This window comes from Bolinopsis microptera, chromosome 1, assembly GCF_026151205.1.
Source record: "Bolinopsis microptera isolate Bmic1 chromosome 1, MBARI_Bmic_1.0, whole genome shotgun sequence".
Taxonomy (NCBI): Eukaryota; Metazoa; Ctenophora; class Tentaculata; order Lobata; family Bolinopsidae; genus Bolinopsis; species Bolinopsis microptera.
The window spans coordinates 24,290,829-24,310,656 of NC_087072.1; the positions used below are offsets into that span (position 1 = coordinate 24,290,829).

Genomic DNA, 19,828 nt, shown 5'->3' on the forward strand with positions numbered 1-19,828 from the left:
TACCAAGGTGACTGAAATACAGCTGATAGAGGGGGTGCAAAGAACTTTCACCAGTCGTATTGGCGGTCTTCAACATCTCAACTATTGGGAAAGACTCGTACAGCTTAAATTGATGTCTCTACAGCGCAGACGGGAGAGGTATATCATCCTGATGATGTGGAAGATTCTCCATAATGTGGTACCAAACTGTTGTGATGTCAAGTTCAAGGTGACCCCAAGACACAGGGATGTAGCTGTCATACCCTTGATCATTGTCAAAGTCAAGTTCCTTACGCAACCAGTCACTGTACGACAGGTCTTTTACAGTTCAAGGACCGAAGCTGTGGAACAAAGTGCCTCACACAGTAAAGGCTGATTCATCCTTTGACATGTTTAAATGTAGTTTGTCGAACTTTCTTGCTTTGATACCGGACAACCCTCCGGTCGCCGGCTACAGCTGCAGTTGGTCAAACTCACTGGTCGATTACTCGCCATCAAAGCATCAAGGTGGTCAGATATCTGATGACCCTTCCGGCTCCACGGATGAACTCAACGAAGTAACGAAGTAAGTATCTTCGATTCCTGAATATGAATCATGCTGAAAATTTGTCAGAACCTTCTTATCATACTTAACTACCGAACCTAATTTAGTTTGGAGAGATTGGCCTTGATTAAGAGGTCTAAAAATGATAAAATAGGTATAAATTCGTTGATAACTCAAATTCTGACCATCAAAATTGCTCAAACTAATTTAGATTTAGTAGAACATAAGTGTTTACGTAAGCTGACCAAATTTCAACAAAATTGTTATATGGGAAGTAGTTTGAACGTTCATGTGACTTCGTCATATCATTTAAATATTTGGCCGTTCTCACGTTAGATGAACAATGACACTATTCAGTTAGACAAATATCTGGTGGGTAAACCATTGGCATTATCAATTATCAAGTAACCATTAAATTTTGTAAAGGAGTAAATAATCAGGTGACGGGGAACACCATCTTTAACTTGTTGAGAATGGCGGAGATGGAAACAAATAATAATGAGCGACCTTTCGAGCCTCCAAGTATCAGGAAAACCGAGATCCTCAACAATCCGTTTGATGATATAGTTACTAGAGATATTAAGCATAAAACTGTGAGTTTCTGCGTAACTTAAAATGTGACAAACTTTTTACCTTTATTGAACTAATACAATGTTGCAAAAGATGGAACCAAACTTAGTTCAGAACAAGAAAAAGTTTATAACGGCGAACTGGCACCCTATAATGTCCATTACCTGCTACTAATCAAAATTTTTGTAAGATTGACCCATCAGTTCTAATCTTAGTGATTAGTCACATATTCGCCACAGTAAGATCAATCGCCTAACATAGACTTTACAGCTAGCCAATACACTGGATATTTTTCTGCAAAATAAGTTTATACGGCAATCAAATGCAGGGCGAAGAGAAGAAGAAAGCAAAGAAGAAGAAAAGTTAGATGAAGGCTACAAAGAATTTCAAACTTTTGTCGTTCGGAGAAGAAGTGCAAGCTGAGGAAGACGAAAAAGAAGTCCAACGGCAACAGGTAAATATGTATTTCAAAAGATGATATTATTTTATTTTATAAAATAATTCGTGAAGTTCTAAGAAACACATAAGTTTTATACAAGTGAAACAAGCTCATTGGGCTTTTTGATATCAGAAAAATGATATCGAATTAATGAATGCTGTTGTAAAAAGGAACAACCGCATTATAAAGTAATGTTTTTTTTGGATTTTGGTTTTTTTTTGGTTTTTTCTTTGTTTTTGCCTCTTTTAACATTTTTTTGGTTTTTTTTCTGGTTTATGAATAATAACAAAGAATGATTAATGCATCCTATCCCATGACTGTGGTTTCTGCAATTGCTGCTGCAGAGTGTTTGTCAGAGCGCGAGCGTATGTCAGAGCGTATGTCAGAGCGTATGGCAGACCGTGTGTCCGAACGTGTGTCCGAGCGTATTTCAGAGCGTATGTCAGAGCGTGTGTCGGAGCGTATTTCAGAGCGTATGTCAGAGCGTGTGTCGGAGCGTATGTCAGAGCGTATGTCAGACTGTGTGTCCGAGCGTGTGCCCGAGCGTGTGTCCGAGCGTGTGTCCGAGCGTATTTCAGAGCGTGTGTCAGAGCGTGTGTCAGAGCGTATGTCAGAGCGTGTGTCAGGGCGTATGTCATAGCGTATGTCAGAGCGTGTGTTGAAGCGTATGTCGGTAGACTTTTCAAACAGTAAGGCAATTATCCTGATCCCCCTGATTCTGCAGAGATAAAATGAGATTAAATTAGGCTAAGATCCCCCTGATTCTGCAATAAGATCAGTGTTGCTTAAATTGATTTTTATAGATTGCAATTACATATTTTCAGATCAGTTGATTAGCTTTCAAGGAAAACCTATTAATGCTTGTATCACAAATGCGAAGGTGCTACAAGATTCAACAAACTTAATTCGGGTACCAAATGACTTATGAAAAGTTCATTTGTTTAACTATCCATTTACCTGTTCACGAGATCTCGTTACAAGCTGTTTCGGGAACTGGCCAGCTCCACGAGATGTATTGTCTCTGATTAGCAGATTATTTTCTGAGATCGATTTACGATTTCTCTGTAACTTGTCTGTTGGGTTACTTGGATCAAATGTCACTGTCCCTGCTCCATTTGGGTAGGTGTATAGTTCGCTTTCTGATTCATTTGATGTTACATATTCAGAGACACTTTGATCCCCTTTGTCGGTTTTCTTCTCAACTTCATTGTTTCCACAGGAGTTTATTCCATCCTCCCCTTTTGGAGGCCCTTCTTTTTTGACGACTTCTCTACCCGCCGTTATGAATTTCTTCACCCGTATGGAATCTTCACTCTCGGAGATGAAAACGAGTTCATCTGGGAAGATACTCGAAGACACGTATTTGTGTTTGCGGGCACCCAAACCTACCTAAAAGAAATTACTGTTTTACAATTTATATTAAGCATGTAACAACTAACAATATTTAAGCTCCAAATAGTGTTCATGAAGAGATTAAATTGCATCAAAAAAGTGATGAAACCTTGAATCAATTTGAAGTATTGTGAAATAAAATTGAAAACGAAGTTGGATCATTCTAAAATTTTACCTTTGAACGCGCTGATCTATCCCTTTCCGTTCTCGTCTTCCATATTTTTGACCTGCTAGTGCTGTCGAGAGTCCTTGAAGCAGGAAACCTTGGGTCTAGCAATCCCTGTTGTAAGGGGCCTTGTTGTGGTGGCTTTTGTTCAGGAACTTGTAGTCCCACTTCCAAGTCAATTTCGTTGAAGACCTTCGAAATTTTGTTCACTGTACGAATGTGAAGTCCGATGACGAGGAATCCTAGAGCCAATACCAATACTCCAAGAAGAATCACAGCTGCAGATAACTGATTGATCTCATTTCCTGTGAGCACTGATGCACTTGTATTTAAGTTGACCATTGTTTTTTATGAGTTTAAGAGCAATTGGAAGTGAAAGATAAATAAATGAGCGTGCACGCGTACCGCGCATACATTGCAGCCAACATCTCCATGGTAACCGCGGCGTCCACGTGCACACGCCAAATATGAAACACTGCCCATCGCGCGACTTGGTCTAGAGTCGGAAGGTTCATAGCAATAAAATATTGTCAGAAATTTGCTATTTCCAGCTTATCTGTTATTCCTAAGGTCAAATAGCTGCCAAAAATGTGGACTCCAGGATATATATGCTGTAGAAAAGAGTTTGAGTCAATTATTATTACGAGCGTCAAATTGGTTTGCTGGTCAACCAATTAAAAGCAGAGATTTAACCTAAATTACTCAGAATTTCAAGACACAATAAATATGCGATACCATCGGGAGTTGAAATGATTTTCAAGTTCAACAGTCTATCCTTGCACCCAAAATTTCACAATGACACACGCACTTAAGTGCAAGAGAGGGGGGCTTTGTTCACATGAGACACGATAACATCAGAGACTTCATTGCAGGACTACTCAAAATCGTGCAACATGGCGTTCAAACTGAGCTACCTCTTCGGAAAATAATAGAGGCTCAAATTCAATCTGTTGAATTCAGAAACACAGCCGATGTAGCGAGATTGGACATCAGGCGAAAGGCTAAATAAGTAAATAGCATTTAGGAGAGTTGGCCAAGGCGCCTATTTTGTTAGTGTCATATTAACAAATCCACTGTCATCTACTATGAGTATGAAGACTTCACTGTATGACTATGAAAAAGAAAAGAACCGATCGTGCAATTATGGAGTTATAAAAGTGAAGCAGGGGACTTTTACGCCGGGGTTCTGGTTGTCAACATTTTGTTTGTTAAGTCGGAAGTCCTAAATAGGGAAAGGGAATGGCCGCGGTACTCGGTAGCCGGTAAATCGGGGCGCGATAAACCGGGGTTTTACTGTACTAAGATTGCTGAAAAAAGGTATGACTCGTACAGCAAAGTTGCCAACTGGATTCGAACCAAAATAAGTTTCAATTTCCTGACATCAATATTAGTATGTATCAGAGGTACAAGAGCTAAAGTGAAAGACAGCTGCATTAACGAGGACTTCCATTTTTTTGGTGTTCAGTAATGATTAAGATTTAAAATGTTTAGTAAATTTTGAGGAGTCCTCAGTATCCTCACGTCCGACAATGGCGTTTCTCTTGTCGAGCCTAATATATGTTTTTCCCAAACAAAATTATCATGAGTCGACGTTCAGTTAAAAATTGACAAGTCAGTGTAAGTGGTGTTAATAATATTAAGCAACAGTCGCCCAAAGATAATCCTGAGTAGAATCATAAAATAAATGGTAATCACGAAAAAATGAAAACGATTCGTCTTCAGGTGACCCGCTTGTGACTCAACTAGTTTCGGCTTCAATTACTTCTTATCTACTAATAGGTGAAGTTTTGTTTATAATAGCCGTTCAACTGGGAGCACAAACTAATCATATTTATAACAATAACTTAAACTAACAGTTGTTGCACTACTTGGAGTTTCAGGAGATTAATCCTTAGGGAACTAATTATAATGATGGAATAAATAACACCTGATCGTACTTATTTTTCAATATTGGCTAATTGTAAACAGCAAAACATGTGCCTGCACTTCGATATCAACTCTGACGTTTTATATTATATATTACAATTAATTGTTAACAATTATTCCTGTCATCTTTAACATTGAATTAAAATGTTTTGAACTTAAATATACTTGCTGAACTACTTTCGATGAGTCTTAATGCCCGAAAACAATAAAGGGGTATAATAGTAAAGGGGGTATAATAGTAAATGGGGTATAATAGTAAAGGGGGTATAAAAGTAGAGGGGGTAAATAGTAAAGGGGGTCCGGGGTAAATAATAAAGGGGGTAAATATTATTGTGAATATAAGAGGCACGGTCATGCTTGCCAGCATTGTGATACTTCACGACAATCTGGGGTTCCAGAAAACCCACTTCCCGATACATGAAATTTTTTCCTGCAAAGTTTCAGATCTCTAACTTAATTTTAACGTGGTTTTTAAGGCACCTGAATATGGCGATTTTGGGTTTTTTACCTAATTTCGTATAACATGCTGCAAGTGCATGGCGCGCGTATTTTGCGCAAATTTCTTAAAAACCTCCACATAACTATTTATTATTCCTGTCATCTTTAACATTGAATTAGAATGTTTTTTACTTAAATATACCTGCTGAACTACTTTCGATGAGTCTTAATGCCTGGAAAATAATAAAGAGGATATAATAGTATAGGGATTAGGGGGTAAATAATATTGTGAATATAACGGCAACGGTAATTTGATGTATCAGTAAAGTCTCTACGACCTTTCTGGGCCAAAATACAAAAATTCGAGTGACCGCAAAACCCTAGAAAAAAAAGACACTTTAGTATCACATTTGGGTCACAAAATGATCAATTAAACTTAACCACTTACCACCGACCAATTTGAAAAACCTTAATCGTTTGGCTTCGTCAAAAAATACCGAAAAAAATCAGTTTTACCATTTTCTTGATTTAAGTTTAACCATTCGTAAATTACAGACAGACAGACAGACACAGCAACACAAATACACATTTATTGAGATTATTAGTGTAGATGCTGTACTTTATCGACTATCATAGTGATTGTGATTCAAATAATGGAAGCACCATGGCACCATAACCCATCAATATTGATGTGGCCAGAGGAAATGTCTCTCATGGCACAGAGAATTCCTCACCACTAATGACCGAATAACCAACTTCGGACAATCAACAATCCCGAAAAGGCCGGTAGCAAACAGGAACTATTATATTCTTCACTCTCCAGAGTTGCATTGCCGCAGTGGCGTAACGAAAGGCCCTGCTGACCCCGCTGTGGTCTTGCTAACACAATTAGGAGGACATTGCTAACACAATTAGGGGGACATTGCTAACACAATTAGGGGGACATTGCTAACACAATTAGGAGGACATTGCTAACACAATTAGGGGGACATTGCTAACACAATAAGGGGGACATTGCTAAATGGGCACCGGCCACCGGGTATATTCAAAATTTTACTACCACGATTTTAGCAGTGAATGTTATATGATATAGGGTTTCTGAAGTTAATGGCTTGGCAAACAAATGGGATAATTGTGATAATTTCATAATCTGAGGCATGGCTGATTTTGGTAATATTATTTTTGCATTTGTTTCTCCTTATCTACACAATGCTTTGTGAATATGGCCCCGATTCATTGAACTTGTCAATTAAACACTAGCACTTGAATATCATTATTCAAATCGATAATTCAGAATAGTCGTATACCGAAGGTTACAATGAAACTGGGGGTTTTCATCCGCGTTATGGTTGTTATGTTGGGCGGGATTACTTCCACACACGGTGAATTGAGAATATCTGATAAGGACAGCAACGTGACACTAGGATCAGCCAACACATCTGATGCCGGAAGTTCGGATTTTAATGGGCAAAACGAAGGTATTATTTGCGTGACTTACTCACTTTTTTCGTTAACGTGTGCTATTAAATAGGCTTCATATGAGTAAAAACCTAATTAAAAATATGTTGTAGCGCCGTAACATAATATAAATAAATATAAAATATTTAAATTAAACATAAAAATTAATATAAAAATGAAAAAAAAATCTTTTCAGGATTGATTGTAATAAACAAACTTAAAAAGAGATATCCCTTCGAAGAGGTGCTTACTCCCGGAAATAAAATAGAAATCTACGGAATGTTCATTAAGAATATGAGGAAATATAATTTAAAGATATACATCAATGACGGAGACCGAACGTTATTTTATCTCTTATTTAAGCCAAAGGAGGAAATAGTGATGATGAATTCCAAGTCCAAGAAAAAAACGTGGCAAGAGGTAAGATCTCAAGGTATTAGGGGAGTCTTTCCGCAGACAATTACCAATGGTAAAAGATTTCAAATTACGATCCGGTGTTTGGAAGACGCATTTGCGGTGTCAGTTGACAACATCTCAATTGGTCAACCGTACCCCTATCAAAAGGAGTTATACACAGCAATTGATTTGGTTTTGGGCGGAAAAAATATTCCAGCAGAACATTTTAAATGGCTCGCTATTAGAATGCCACAACCTTGTCCACCTGGGACATTTTTGGACGAATCAAGCGGAAATTGCATAACATACAGATACAGGATAGAAGGTTCCGAAAAAATTGGTAAGAAAGGAAAATCTGGTGTACAAGGACCTCCTGGAGAAGTCGGTATAGAAGGAAAATCTGGACCACGAGGAGATCCCGGGATAAACGATTTCTGTAATAATTGTTTGAGAGGTGAGCCAGGAGAAGATGGAGCTATTGGTCTCAATGGAGCTAAAGGAGCCGCTGGAGATGCTGGAACGCAAGGTGCAAAAGGAAATACAGGAGGAAATGGAATTCCCGGAATTCCCGGAATCAAAGGAGAGCAAGGTTCACCGGGAGAAGCTGGGAAGTCAGGGGTTCCAGGAATACCGGGAATTCCGGGGAGACAAGTATCAAAGTATTGTGGAGGGAGGACCACTTGCCCGCAGTTGGGATTGGGGAGATGTTACGGCCAAAGTAGCCTAGGTTTTACACTTCAGTGTAGAGATGGGTTTGCTGCAGTCTCAATTTGGAGAAACACTCGGTTTTGGGGGCTAAAATGCTGTGAAATTATCGTTACAAATGATGGGCATTAAGGACGGAGACTCAAAATCATGTGTCCTATAATATAAATAAAGGACGTCTTCGGGGTCCTCGCTATAAATGTGTATTGAAAAAACTGGTCGGCTGAGGATGCAGAGGCTATAATAACGAGAATTTGGGCGTGTATCGAAACATTCCCTGCAGAAACTGAATTAGCCACTGCATGAGCTGTGCGGAGGAAGCTTTTTTAGCGTATAAACTGGGAATTTTCAGAGTTTATGTTATTTTTTTAATTGCTAAAAAACATATTATATTATTACATATTTTGTTTCATTTTTTCATTTCTAATGTCAAGGTTCAAAATTTTACCCATTTTAAGCGATTATGAACTTGTCCCAGACGAGGAACCGACCAGATATCCGGCTGAATCGGAAATTTCGAAACTTTTACAATAATTTTTTTAATTTTCTGACAAGTAACCAATGCGGAGATATGAAAATAGATTGATACCCGATAGTTTTCGGTCCAGCAGCCAAATGACAAATCCCTAGACCGGTAATCGGTTCCTAGTCGATTGTTCATTTCATCAAATTTGTATTGTACTCATTATAGCGTACTCTACAGGTACCGCGACAATTGACCCCCCGACTATTGACCCCCCCGACAATTGACCCCTATGTAATTACATTGGGGTCAATTGTCGCGAAATCTAGGGTTTAGTACGACAATTGACCCCCCATGTAATTACACTGGGGTCAAGTGATCGGGTTAGCGTCAGGATCCTGGGTTAGGGTTAGGGTCCTGGGTCAGGGTAAGGGTTAGGGTTAGGGTTAGGGTTAGGGTTAGGGTTAGGGTTAGGGTTAGGGTTAGGGTTAGGGTTAGGGTCAGAGTCCTGGGTCAGGGTCAGGGTCAGGGTTAGGGTCAGGGTCAGGGTCAGGGTCAGGGTCAGGGTCAGGGTCAGGGTCAGGGTCAGGGTCAGGGTCAGGGTCAGGGTCAGGGTCAGGGTCAGGGTCAGGGTCAGGGTCAGGGTCAGGGTCAGGGTCAGGGTCAGGGTCAGGGTCAGGGTCAGGGTCAGGTTCAGGGTCAGGGTCAGGGTCAGGGTCAGGGTCAGGGCCAGGGTCAGGGTCAGGGTCAGGGTCAGGGTCAATTGATTAAATTATATTGTCGGGGGGTCAATTGTCGGGGGGTCAATTGTCGGGGGGTCAATTGTCGCCAACCCACTCTACAGTCTAGAATCTAGATCTACAAAACAGAGTACAAGTTACCGAGGGCGCCATCATGGCGCCCTCGGTAACTTGTACTCTGTTTTGTAGATACACACTTTTTTAGAGATTTTACCGGCGTATTCTCTAAAATCACCTAATTTGTTCAATTTTAGGGAGGGGCACCAAAAGGGGAGGGGGTGCCAACAGGGGGCGCTTTTTTCGGCAGGGGGGCGCCAACAGGCAACGTTACGCCACTGTGCATTGGTATCTTAAATAATAACAACGATAATCGATTATTCTCAAAACACTTTCCAGCATGTTTAGCTCGAAATTTAGTGGTGAAATGAAGTCACTCAACTCTCAAGACTGAGGTCTGAGGACATCATCAGATGTTAATGTCTTAGCTTTTCTTGTAAATTTCACGTACCTAGCTCAAATAGCGCGCACTAAAGCTGTCATATTTTGTTGCACTACCCGCTCACAGCAAGGCAACTCTATACAAGTTTGTTTTTGCGCGTTACCTTAACACTTCATTTGGATCGTGACCGGCCTATTATCTCAGGTTTAAATTGCATGAAATGGACTAGAATTGGGCCCGCAATACAATAAGCAAGTAGCTGCTATGGCAACCAAATGATGAAGCACAATGAAGCACAATTGACAATGATTAACGTAAACAATAATGAGTGACTAGCCAAGGCCTGTCTTATTCAGAGACACTCGCTGAGAACTCGATCACAGGATATTCTGCCCTCTTTGCGGATGAAGATGTCAGCATTATACTTCTTGGCCCATACTTTAGAAGCGAGACCTTCCCCAAACACATAATTATAAAATGGTAAAACATCAATTGTTTTGAATGAAACTAATTTTATACAATAGGTAAACCGGTAAATTTTGTGTGATAGGTAAACCTATAATAACCATTATCTATTATTAATAGCTTCGCCCTCTTTTTTTCTTTTCTTTTTTAAAGAGGCTGGGCCTGAATGGCCCACTAGAGGATAGCATGTGGATGCTATGCCTGCATCTGGGGTATGGCAACCCTGCGGTGGAGGTTGCCGGAGAAAGTGAATAGTGGAGGTAGTGTGAGGAGTCATAAAGGGACACTTCAGTGCCAGCTGGGTGTGGAAAAGGAAGATGAGCTAAGAGTAAGACAAGGTTTGAGTTGTCTCTATGTCACACCGGTCTGGTCCAGCTCCTCTGGCTCAATTAAACGTTTGGTGCGGTTTGCAAGATTGACAATAGTGGAGATGTGTTGGTTGTCATTGACGGAGAAGTAATAGTCCTGGAAATAGTGCCCTCTTATTTGTGCAATAGCCGGGCACTCAGGCACTGTCCAAGAAAGTGTGAGACAGTCTTCTCTTCGTCGCTTCGCCCTGTAGTAAGCATATCACATTAATTTGGTGAGCTGAGGAATAAAAAGCCCGCTTGTGATTCTAAGGCCATTTATTTAACTGATATGAAGTACACACAGGAAGATTATCCCTCGAATAATGAAATTTACCCTATAAAAATAACCTACCTGACAGGCCCACATATACAGAACTGTCTAAATAAGTGTAGCTCCATAGCTAAATTTAACTCAAATACGTACTCAATTAGTTCAGGAACTTGGCGCCTGGGTGACTGTGTGAGCTTGAGGCACGGAGGTCTGGTGGCTACTACAGAGTCACGTATTCGCTACTACAGGGTCACGTGCTACTACAGGGTCACGTGCTACTACCTACAGAGTCACGGGCCAGGAGGTCACGTGGTTACTACAGGGTCACGTGCTACTACAGGGTCACGTGCTACTACAGGGTCACGTGCTACTACCTACAGAGTCACGGGCCAGGAGGTTACGTGGTTACTACAGGGTCACGTGCCAGGGCTTGTTAGACGAATTTAGCCCACATAGAACGGAGCTCTGTCAAATTATATTCTGTCATCCTGTCTTGAACTGGTTACATACGGGTTTAATTTATGCCAAGCTCTCTTAACTATGTCAGGATCATGTTTGCCTGTAGTTATCGGACAGAATTTCTTAAAAGTACCATTTGACATTTGCAATCGGACTGGTTTTGAACAGGCTAGATTTATGCCAAGCACTCTTAATAGTGTCAAAAGCTAGACATATTTGAATGATTTGAAGTTTTGACAGAATGGTACTTCTGTAGCACCTTAACCTGATTATCTTGTTACCTACACTAGAAACTCTACCTTATTTGTTCAGAGAATATTAAAATGTTGACACTTTTAAGGAAAATTCTCAGCTAACCGTGCAGTTTGACCATCTGCACTCTACAGTACAATTAGACTATCGGCAACTCATTTGAAGTGTAGCTAGACTATCTGCAGCTAAGTTTACTCTAATGCATTTAGACTGTCTGCATATTCTAACTGCACGATGGTCGCCCCTGGCAGTCCAAAATTCCAGTTTCTCCCTCCTTGCATCTTCTTCAAGATTTATACTGTTACATATTTTCAAAAATTCCGGGACCTCGCCCCCTGAGGCCTGACTAACTTGCTGAACTAATCATTTCACATTGCTATAGTTAAATCCTGAAAGATCTGTAAAATTTCACATACATATTTGGATATATCCGAACATGTATTCGGCAGTAGTGGAAGGAGATGATAAGTTATTGGAATCTTTCCAAGTGTATCGCCCTCTTGTACTACCAATAACCAATATTAACCGTATAACAAGCATGAACTAACTATTCTTTACATCTAAGAGAGCCTTTGTAAGGAGTTTTAATTTATTTCATTCATCCACTCTCATCCCATTTATCGCTTTTAATGCAAACATTTGAATTAATGTGGCCAGCAAATCAAACTTTGGCGTTAAAAACAGATACACCCGAATTTTCAAAGATACTGTAGAATACATTCAAAACATACATCACAGTTTTATATACAGAATGGAACAACAATACAAAAGAGGAAGATAACCTTGCAAATTATGCAAAATACGCAAACTATGCATGAATTCCATGCAACGTCGTAAGAAAAACAGATTATTTTCAAAGTACCGGACCATATAAAAATCTGACAAGATAAACCCAATACATTTAAAAAATAAAGAATATCATCAAAAAACCATGCAAGCAAAAGCAAATAACAGACAATTATTAACTGGAGTTTTCTATTGGTCGAACTAGTCGTTCTCCCTAAGAAAATTACAGACAATTCACTATCCAATTAATTAACAAATTAATTAACTAACCAATGTTGGCCGAACTAGTCTCAATGTCGACTTCTACGTTCTACGCATCGACATCGACCAGTGCGACCGGGCTATTAAAAACACACCGTTTCAGTGATCATGTTCCTATCGTCCAATGTGAGGAGTACACAACCATTCATAGTGGAACACATGACTGAACCATCAGGATAGGATATCAAGTCTGTTATGCAGCCCATACCAGGGAGACGTTTCTCCAGAATGCACTCTCGTTTTGAAATGTCCCACAACTTCACCAAACTGTCTTTAGATCCAGATATAACGACGTTGCCGCTAGAATTAGACAAGAATTTAACACAGTTAACCCCTTGCTCATTTCCACGCAGATCCCCCAGTAGTTTCTTAGAGCGTACATCCCACAAACTCACCTCGCATCCCGAGCCGTTAAACCCGTTACTGCCAGTAACAATACAGTTACCAGTACTGTCCACATCACAGCAGGTCTGTATGTAGTGTTTCGTGGGGTACACGTGTATGAGCTGCAGATTCCTTGTGTCCCACAATCTAACTCTCTTGTCCTCGCTTGTTTGGACCAGAATGTTCTCGTTAGGGATGAGTTTCATTGCAGTTATCAAGTTTCTGCTCTCAGCTATTGAGTAGAGCAGCTTGCCGGTCTTGATGTCCCAGGCGTTTATACAGTTGTCCCGTGAGCCGGATAGTATCCTAGTGTTATCAGGTGTTATGACTACAGCTGTAACTACTAGGGAGTGGCCGGGGAACAGTGTAGCGGTGGTGCCGTTCCAAAGTCTTACATTAGTGTCTCTACACCCGGTAACCACACCATTGATCAGAGGAGCATTCTCTAATGCAGTGACTGCCTTGCCGTCATGTCTCATGTATGCCTGTACTTTTCCAGTGCTGTAGTTGAAGATGGTGGCGTTACCATCACCCCCGGCAGTGACGACAGTGTGCTTTTGTTGCGAGGGTGCCAGACAGTTCACTGATCCCTGGTGCACTTTACTGTACCGGTGCACGCAATCCCGGCGCTCTGTTGTCGTGTCACCCTTACCTCCGCGCGGCGCGAGTGGTGGCTGCTTTTAGAGCCCATGCAGCTCGTGAATAGCTTCATTACACATCAACCTACAACAAGAAGATTTAGAAGTGAAATAAGTAAATAGAGCGATACAGAAGTCTGTAAAGATTGAGACAAATTAATGATCGACTGGAAATTTTAGGCATTTCAAATTGGGAGGAAGCCAAGAAGGACACAAATAATTACAACAAATTCAAACATGTAAATAGTAATACTAGATTACAATGATAATTAGCAAGGCAGCGCGAAACGTTACCATGTCATAATCAATACAGGATCTCTCAGATACTATCTTACAAATTGGTGTTTAGTTTTACAGCTCGGTGGCAAAATAGCTTAATATGGAAGTTTATTCGATAAACAAGCGTATAAAAATGACATACAATTTTACGAATGATATCTTCATGTTTGACTGTGTCCATAGTTAGAATAATCTGTAACTGTCTCGCGTGAACAATAATGGAAGTACAAAGTAGGTACAGCGGTAACAACAATCTAGCAAGTACGTTTTCCCATTTTTTTCTCAGTTCAACATGCGGACAGGTATGGAGTAAATTCACGAATAGATTTGTCCCGCAAATACTACTTGAAATTATTGATCATCTTCTTGTCGTCTCAATTTGCTCCGTAAGTTTGGTTACTTCTTCTTGGGTGTTCCAAGACTGTTGTACACCCACTCCATTCCATCCTGGGAGATAACCGGAGTGTTGTTTGTTGAGCAATTTCAAAGCTATTTCAAGGAATTGTCTTAGCCAGGTATAAGCCGATCAGAAAAGCATTACGAAAACATTAAGACATAAAGCGTGAGAATCAGGAAAATAATATGACAAGCATGAAAGCATTTCTAGAATAAACAAATATTACAATTTGTGACAAATACGCTACGTTTTAATTACATGTATCAATTATCACTAGTCACGATCTACGACTGTGTAATGTAGACTGAGCACGAAATGAGAGTCTCCATAAAACAACATCAGGTAATGTCGACGTTTTGGCTACATGTGCCTTTGTTACAGACGAATGTCGAAACTACAGTTTATGTATCTGCAACACACGATGGTTAAGGGGGCCGGGGGGGGGGGTTGATGAAGACCCCCCCTGCTCCCTTAACCTCTCACTTCGTCCTCGGTATACAATCATGAGATGGATCAATGACAAGTGTTACGGATTATAGTTCTATATACCTTGATTCCTTCCTTGGTGAGAGCGGAGCAAGCCTGGATCTGCCATTGCCTGTCTCTTATAGCCGAGGATAGTTGCAAATCATTCGCAATCTGCAACAGATATTTAGTGTAAATACATGGCAAATGGTAAATATAAACATTATAACGTACTACGTAGGGATAAGAGATATATATCAATATGAGATTAAAAATTATCCGCGTTTACAAGTCACCCTTCTGATACCAAAACAAAAGAAATGCGACCTCATAATCTAAAACTTAAATCAGTAAGGTTGCAGATTAAATACAATGTTGAGGAGTCAGGCGGAGGAAGTCTCTACCGCCGCAACAAACGCGTGACAGAATATCAAGATAAATGAGTAAATATTGCTACGGACTGATCTCGGGACTTCGTGTGTGGTAAAGCTTTTAGTGTCAGCTCGTAGACAAGACAAACGTCACTTAGCGGCATTATATTTCGGAAAAATTATTGGGCGTCGATTTGGCAGGTAGCTCCTTGATTACCCACTTTAAGTTGATTGGGGAACTTAAAGTATTCATGATATAGACGGAAAAAATTACACAGAACTAACCGGTCTTTAATTTTAATGATCTAAAAAAATAGATCTGGTTAAATACTAAAAGTTTAAAACTCCTTAACAATATATAATACGTTCTTTGAAATAGGACGGTTGTACACTGTACAGTTGTATTTTACTCCAATTTTAAATCTTATTCTAATACCATTTTATTCCGTAAAAACTGTGAATTGACTTTGAATTGACTGTGAATTATAAAATAATACGATTATATATATAGATATAAGCTTCGAGGTGTCACAATAAAAGGCAAATTGGCAGCTCTATGTTATAAACTTTTGGGTGCTGAAAGAGACGAAATTTTAATGGGATCCATTAATAAAAAATGTCGAGTATCCTACGTATTCACCCTCTGACCTCAGTTGACCATTTATTTATAAACTGATATTGCGCAATTTCGAAGTTCCCTGAATCGCAATATTACAGATTAAGTTGGTCTCTGCTAAGTTTTTTCAGAGGTGGGGTCACATTTTGACGTACATCCCCGTTTTACCAGCATCACCTACTTAGAAGCTTCGTGACTTAGTGAGAGAACAAATCAACATGTGACTCGTTCAACAAAGTAGCAATAAGAAACTGGTTCCATCACCAAGGAGGACCTCTCAACACCAGATCTAATTAAGGTAATAATAAGACTGATCTATATTTGGGATATTATAATAACCTCGCTAGGTTTAGCTGATTTGAAGAGATCCTGTTTGTTAGCGTATATCAGGACAGGTACTTTGCTGAGTTTCTCTTCCTCCAACAGTTCCAGTAACTCCTCTCCTGTCTCGTCGAATCTCTTCTTGTCTGAACTGTCTATAACGTATATCTGAACAAAAACAATGGTTATTTTAACCAATGTCAATAACGTATATCTGAATAAAAAACAATGGTTATTTTAACCAATGTCAATAACGTATATCTGAATAAAAAACAATGGTTATTTTAACCAATGTCAATAACGTATATCTGAATAAAAAACAATGGTTATTTTAACCAATGTCAATAACGTATATCTGAATAAAAAACAATGGTTATTTTAACCAATGTCAATAACGTATATCTGAATAAAAAACAATGGTTATTTTAACCAATGGCAATAACGTATATCTGAATAAAAAACAATGGTTATTTTAACCAATGTCAATAACGTATATCTGAATAAAAAACAATGGTTATTTTAACCAATGGCAACAAGTAACAACGAATAAATGGTATTTCCCCTCTCATGGTAATAACAGCCGTCAAATAATTTTTTATTATATCGCTTATAAGTTATATTGTGAAGTTTGCCGTGATCCTTCATTAAGTAATCACATCAAACTTGAAAGTTATTTACATTCTATCGCAAGAAATATCTTTTGTGCCGTCAGCCTTTATAAAAAAATAACTGATTAAGTAACCCACGAAAAACTGGCCGCTATCAAAAAATGTGTCCGCTTATTGTTTCATGTAAACGATCAAAATGCAGGCACTAGCCATGAGTGAGAGTTTGTCCAACTCCATTGTCGACTGTAAGCCTCTATGCATGACCATAGTTACCAGGGGAGTTTGAGACGCAAAAACACCATTTTCCGGCAGTGTCAAAACAGTACAAGTTTCTATTCGGTACACAATATATTTACAAGTACAAATCCGGCCTAAATATATATTTTTAATTCAGCTTACTATACAGCTTACACCATCAAAAGGAGTAGACGTACTTTAATGGTATTACACATCAACCGAATCGATGAACAATCAACGGGATGTTAATCACTTAATCATTAACATAGATTTTAAAATGTGAATCTCCATTCTCCATCAATCCATACTACGAGTAACAAAGAATTCCTGTTACCATGACATCACGTCAGATGTACAATAAGAGTTAATCAGTGCACAGTGCGTAGGGCCGATCAAACAATTAATTCAGCTCAAACTATCGAAATGGGTGCTCGCCATGATTTTATCAACTGGATATCTATAAAGTGACTGTAATACCTTCAGTTACCAAGAGAGCTAGAGATCACGAAGGGGCATCGAATATATATATGTATGAGAGTAAAAGACCAAATTCATAACATTAATTTTAGTGGTAGTTTCAAAACAAAAACTAGGGAAAACTTCTTTCGGGAACACAATAGAATTACACATAAAATTGCGGCCTAAAATTTCAAGGTTTATCAACTGAAATAGTGAGCAATTATAGAAATGGTAAACACAAAACAGTTATTAAATACTAATTATAGAGATTAGAGACTGCATGTCAAAATCGACTCAGACTTTAAGTCGCCACGAATTTTGTAACGATTGTAAGTAGTAACAGTATGGGGCCATCTATCTTCTCCTACATTTTTTGAGCAATCATCCTTAAACTTTCAGGATATGTTCTAGGGCTCATTTAGAAGAGATGAGCCGGACAGAATTTTAAGGTAGGCCTTTAAAAAATTTTTACTCGATTTTGAAAATCTTGGACCTCAAAAAATCATCAAAAAACGAGGTTTGAGGGTGATTGCTAAAAAAATGTAGGAGAAGATAGATTTTTAGACTCGATTTTTAGGCGTGCCATCAAAAATCGCTCGTGCAATACAATTACACACATGTGCTGACCTTTGACTGGCAATAATTTCGGCTAGGAACAATATTTTTCCATGGGATCAAAACTTCAAAAGCATCTAATAGATATCACTCCTCTCTATTAAAAACAACTAAAAAGTCGATTTTGAGAAAATTTCCTTGAAGACCCCCCTGCCCCCTTAAGTTGATATGAAGTTGATTTGAAGTAGATATGAAGTAGATATGAAGTTGATATGAAGTTGATATGAAGTTGATATGAAATTTATATTAAGTTGATATGAAGTTGATATGAAGTTGATATGAAGTAAATTCAAAATAACGGTAAAAATTCCCCCTAGCGCTGTTGACAGGTATAACCAATCTTAACCGCTATTAAACTGAGAGCACTCTAGCTCAATATTTCAGGATTTGTTTTACTTCAGTATTTATCAAATATCAACACTATACTCGCTACAAGACGAGTATTATATATTATACTAAGCTGTATTTTGAACCATTTAAAATAAACTGTGCGCAATCTGCTCATATTATATGTTAATTTTGCTCTTGTTGCCGCTTCTGCGACGGGAGTGCAAGGTGGCAAGATAAGCACAATTCAGGTTGTATTATATCTAAGTTAAAATAAGTGCAATGTAAATTAATGATACTGACCAGCACATCCGTATTTTCAAAGTAATTCTTCCAGTAGGGTCGGATCTTCTTCTGTCCTCCGATATCCCACACATTCAACTTGAAACCGGTTGTAGCAACAGATTTGATATTAAATCCCTGAAAAGAAAACATTAAATTGTATCAATAAAAAGGATTGTTTGCTCGCACTGAAATGACAGGGATGAACAGGGAATAGGGATGAATGAAAATGAACGGTTATATTTTCGATATTCTATTGAATATTAAGTCGTGATCGTCCAAGGAGAGAAGTTAAAGGAGCGATCAAGCAATTATGATCATAAATGGGTATTCCTGTCTGAAAGTTGTGGGATAACCTTTTAACCTATTAACATACGTCAATGCTCTCAAAAAGTGGTGGGAAAATATGTTAATATATATGACATATGTCAAGATTTTAACCTTCATGCACGAAGCATGAACGATGAAGATGTATCTAGGTTGTCCAAACTAATCACTTCCCGAATCGGTCAGCCATGGGGCTAAAAGATTGGCAGCATGGCTGCACAGATCATGTCTTATAAGGCCAGAATGACGCAGCTATCTAGCCAAAATAATATAATTGTGAATATGAGGAAACCGACATGGACAATATTTTAGCCTAAGTTGCTAAATCATCGTTGCATTAATATATGGAGGAGATTATTTTAAGAACTGTCACAGCATATGGCAAATTTCAAGATTTAGGTTCAAGCTATCGGTAACAACCTGGGTGGGCATGATGTGGGTGATGTCTTCATCAGCGAGGGCCTTTAGGATGGTAGTTTTTCCTGCATTATCCAGTCCCAGCAATAATATCCTGACCTCTCGATCCGTTTCCTTCTGGAACCTTCTTAGAAGGGACAGCAGGCCCTGAGAAATTAATCATTTTCTGATTTAAAATAGTGAGAAAAATAAAATACATCATCTATGAAAATAAAATACATAATGTATGAAAATAGATGATACTTTTTCAGAGAATACTTTTTTGTTCCTGAAGGAACCGTCAGAATAAATATTAGCTTACCATTAAAAACTGGAATCTGTACTATAACCTATAAAAATCAAAATCATTAGTTTTAGACAGATTAAACTCTAAAACAGGGAGGGCTGCACCTTTATAATTAAATAGACAAAACGATAAAATTGGAAAAACTTTTTTTTGCTATCCAATCTGGTAAACGTGACTGATAATTATCACACATAATTTGTTAAAAAGGTTATCTGTTTATCTAGATAAAACAGTTGTGGCAGTCAGTACTCATCAAACGATAAAATCGGACTATTAACACACTATTAACACACTATTAAC

General features: G+C 38.8%; 2 protein-coding genes and 1 long non-coding RNA gene across 3 annotated transcripts; all 3 read right to left on the reverse strand.

Annotated features, from left to right (window-relative positions):
• Positions 1 to 2,030: 2,030 nt before the first annotated feature.
• LOC134823178 (uncharacterized) lies at positions 2,031 to 4,015 on the reverse strand. Its single transcript, XR_010161257.1, has 3 exons — positions 3,100 to 4,015; positions 2,490 to 2,921; positions 2,031 to 2,250 (listed from the first exon to the last, which is right to left on the reverse strand). It is a non-coding gene; the product is annotated as an uncharacterized LOC134823178 (long non-coding RNA).
• An 8,191-nt stretch (positions 4,016 to 12,206) lies between these two features.
• On the reverse strand, positions 12,207 to 13,981 carry LOC134826056 (WD repeat-containing protein 31-like). The gene is made up of 2 exons (XM_063838321.1): positions 13,943 to 13,981; positions 12,207 to 13,557 (listed from the first exon to the last, which is right to left on the reverse strand). The coding sequence occupies exons 1-2, from the start codon at positions 13,979 to 13,981 to the stop codon at positions 12,583 to 12,585; spliced, it is 1,014 nt and encodes a 337-aa protein (XP_063694391.1). The 3' UTR covers positions 12,207 to 12,582.
• LOC134813139 (ADP-ribosylation factor-like protein 3) lies at positions 13,742 to 19,594 on the reverse strand. Its single transcript, XM_063820827.1, has 6 exons — positions 19,544 to 19,594; positions 19,246 to 19,389; positions 18,520 to 18,636; positions 15,989 to 16,138; positions 14,747 to 14,836; positions 13,742 to 14,247 (listed from the first exon to the last, which is right to left on the reverse strand). Exons 1-6 carry the CDS (start codon positions 19,544 to 19,546, stop codon positions 14,197 to 14,199), a joined length of 555 nt encoding a protein of 184 aa, XP_063676897.1. The 5' UTR covers positions 19,547 to 19,594; the 3' UTR covers positions 13,742 to 14,196.
• Between the last annotated feature and the right edge of the window lie 234 nt (positions 19,595 to 19,828).

Bases quoted from the DNA above. Each gene is read 5' to 3' on its own strand.
- LOC134826056 (XM_063838321.1), bottom strand. From the start codon at position 13,981: ATGGACACAGTCAAACATGAAGATATCATTCGTAAAATT. The intron at 13,558-13,942 runs GTATGTCATTTT...CTCTAAAAGCAG, and splicing joins AAGATATCATTCGTAAAATT to CCACCACTCGCGCCGCGCGG.
- LOC134813139 (XM_063820827.1), bottom strand. The intron at 16,139-18,519 runs GTCAGTATCATT...GTTTTTGTTCAG, and splicing joins TTGAAAATACGGATGTGCTG to ATATACGTTATAGACAGTTC. The intron at 14,837-15,988 runs GTTATTATAATA...TATCTGTTGCAG, and splicing joins AATCAGCTAAACCTAGCGAG to ATTGCGAATGATTTGCAACT.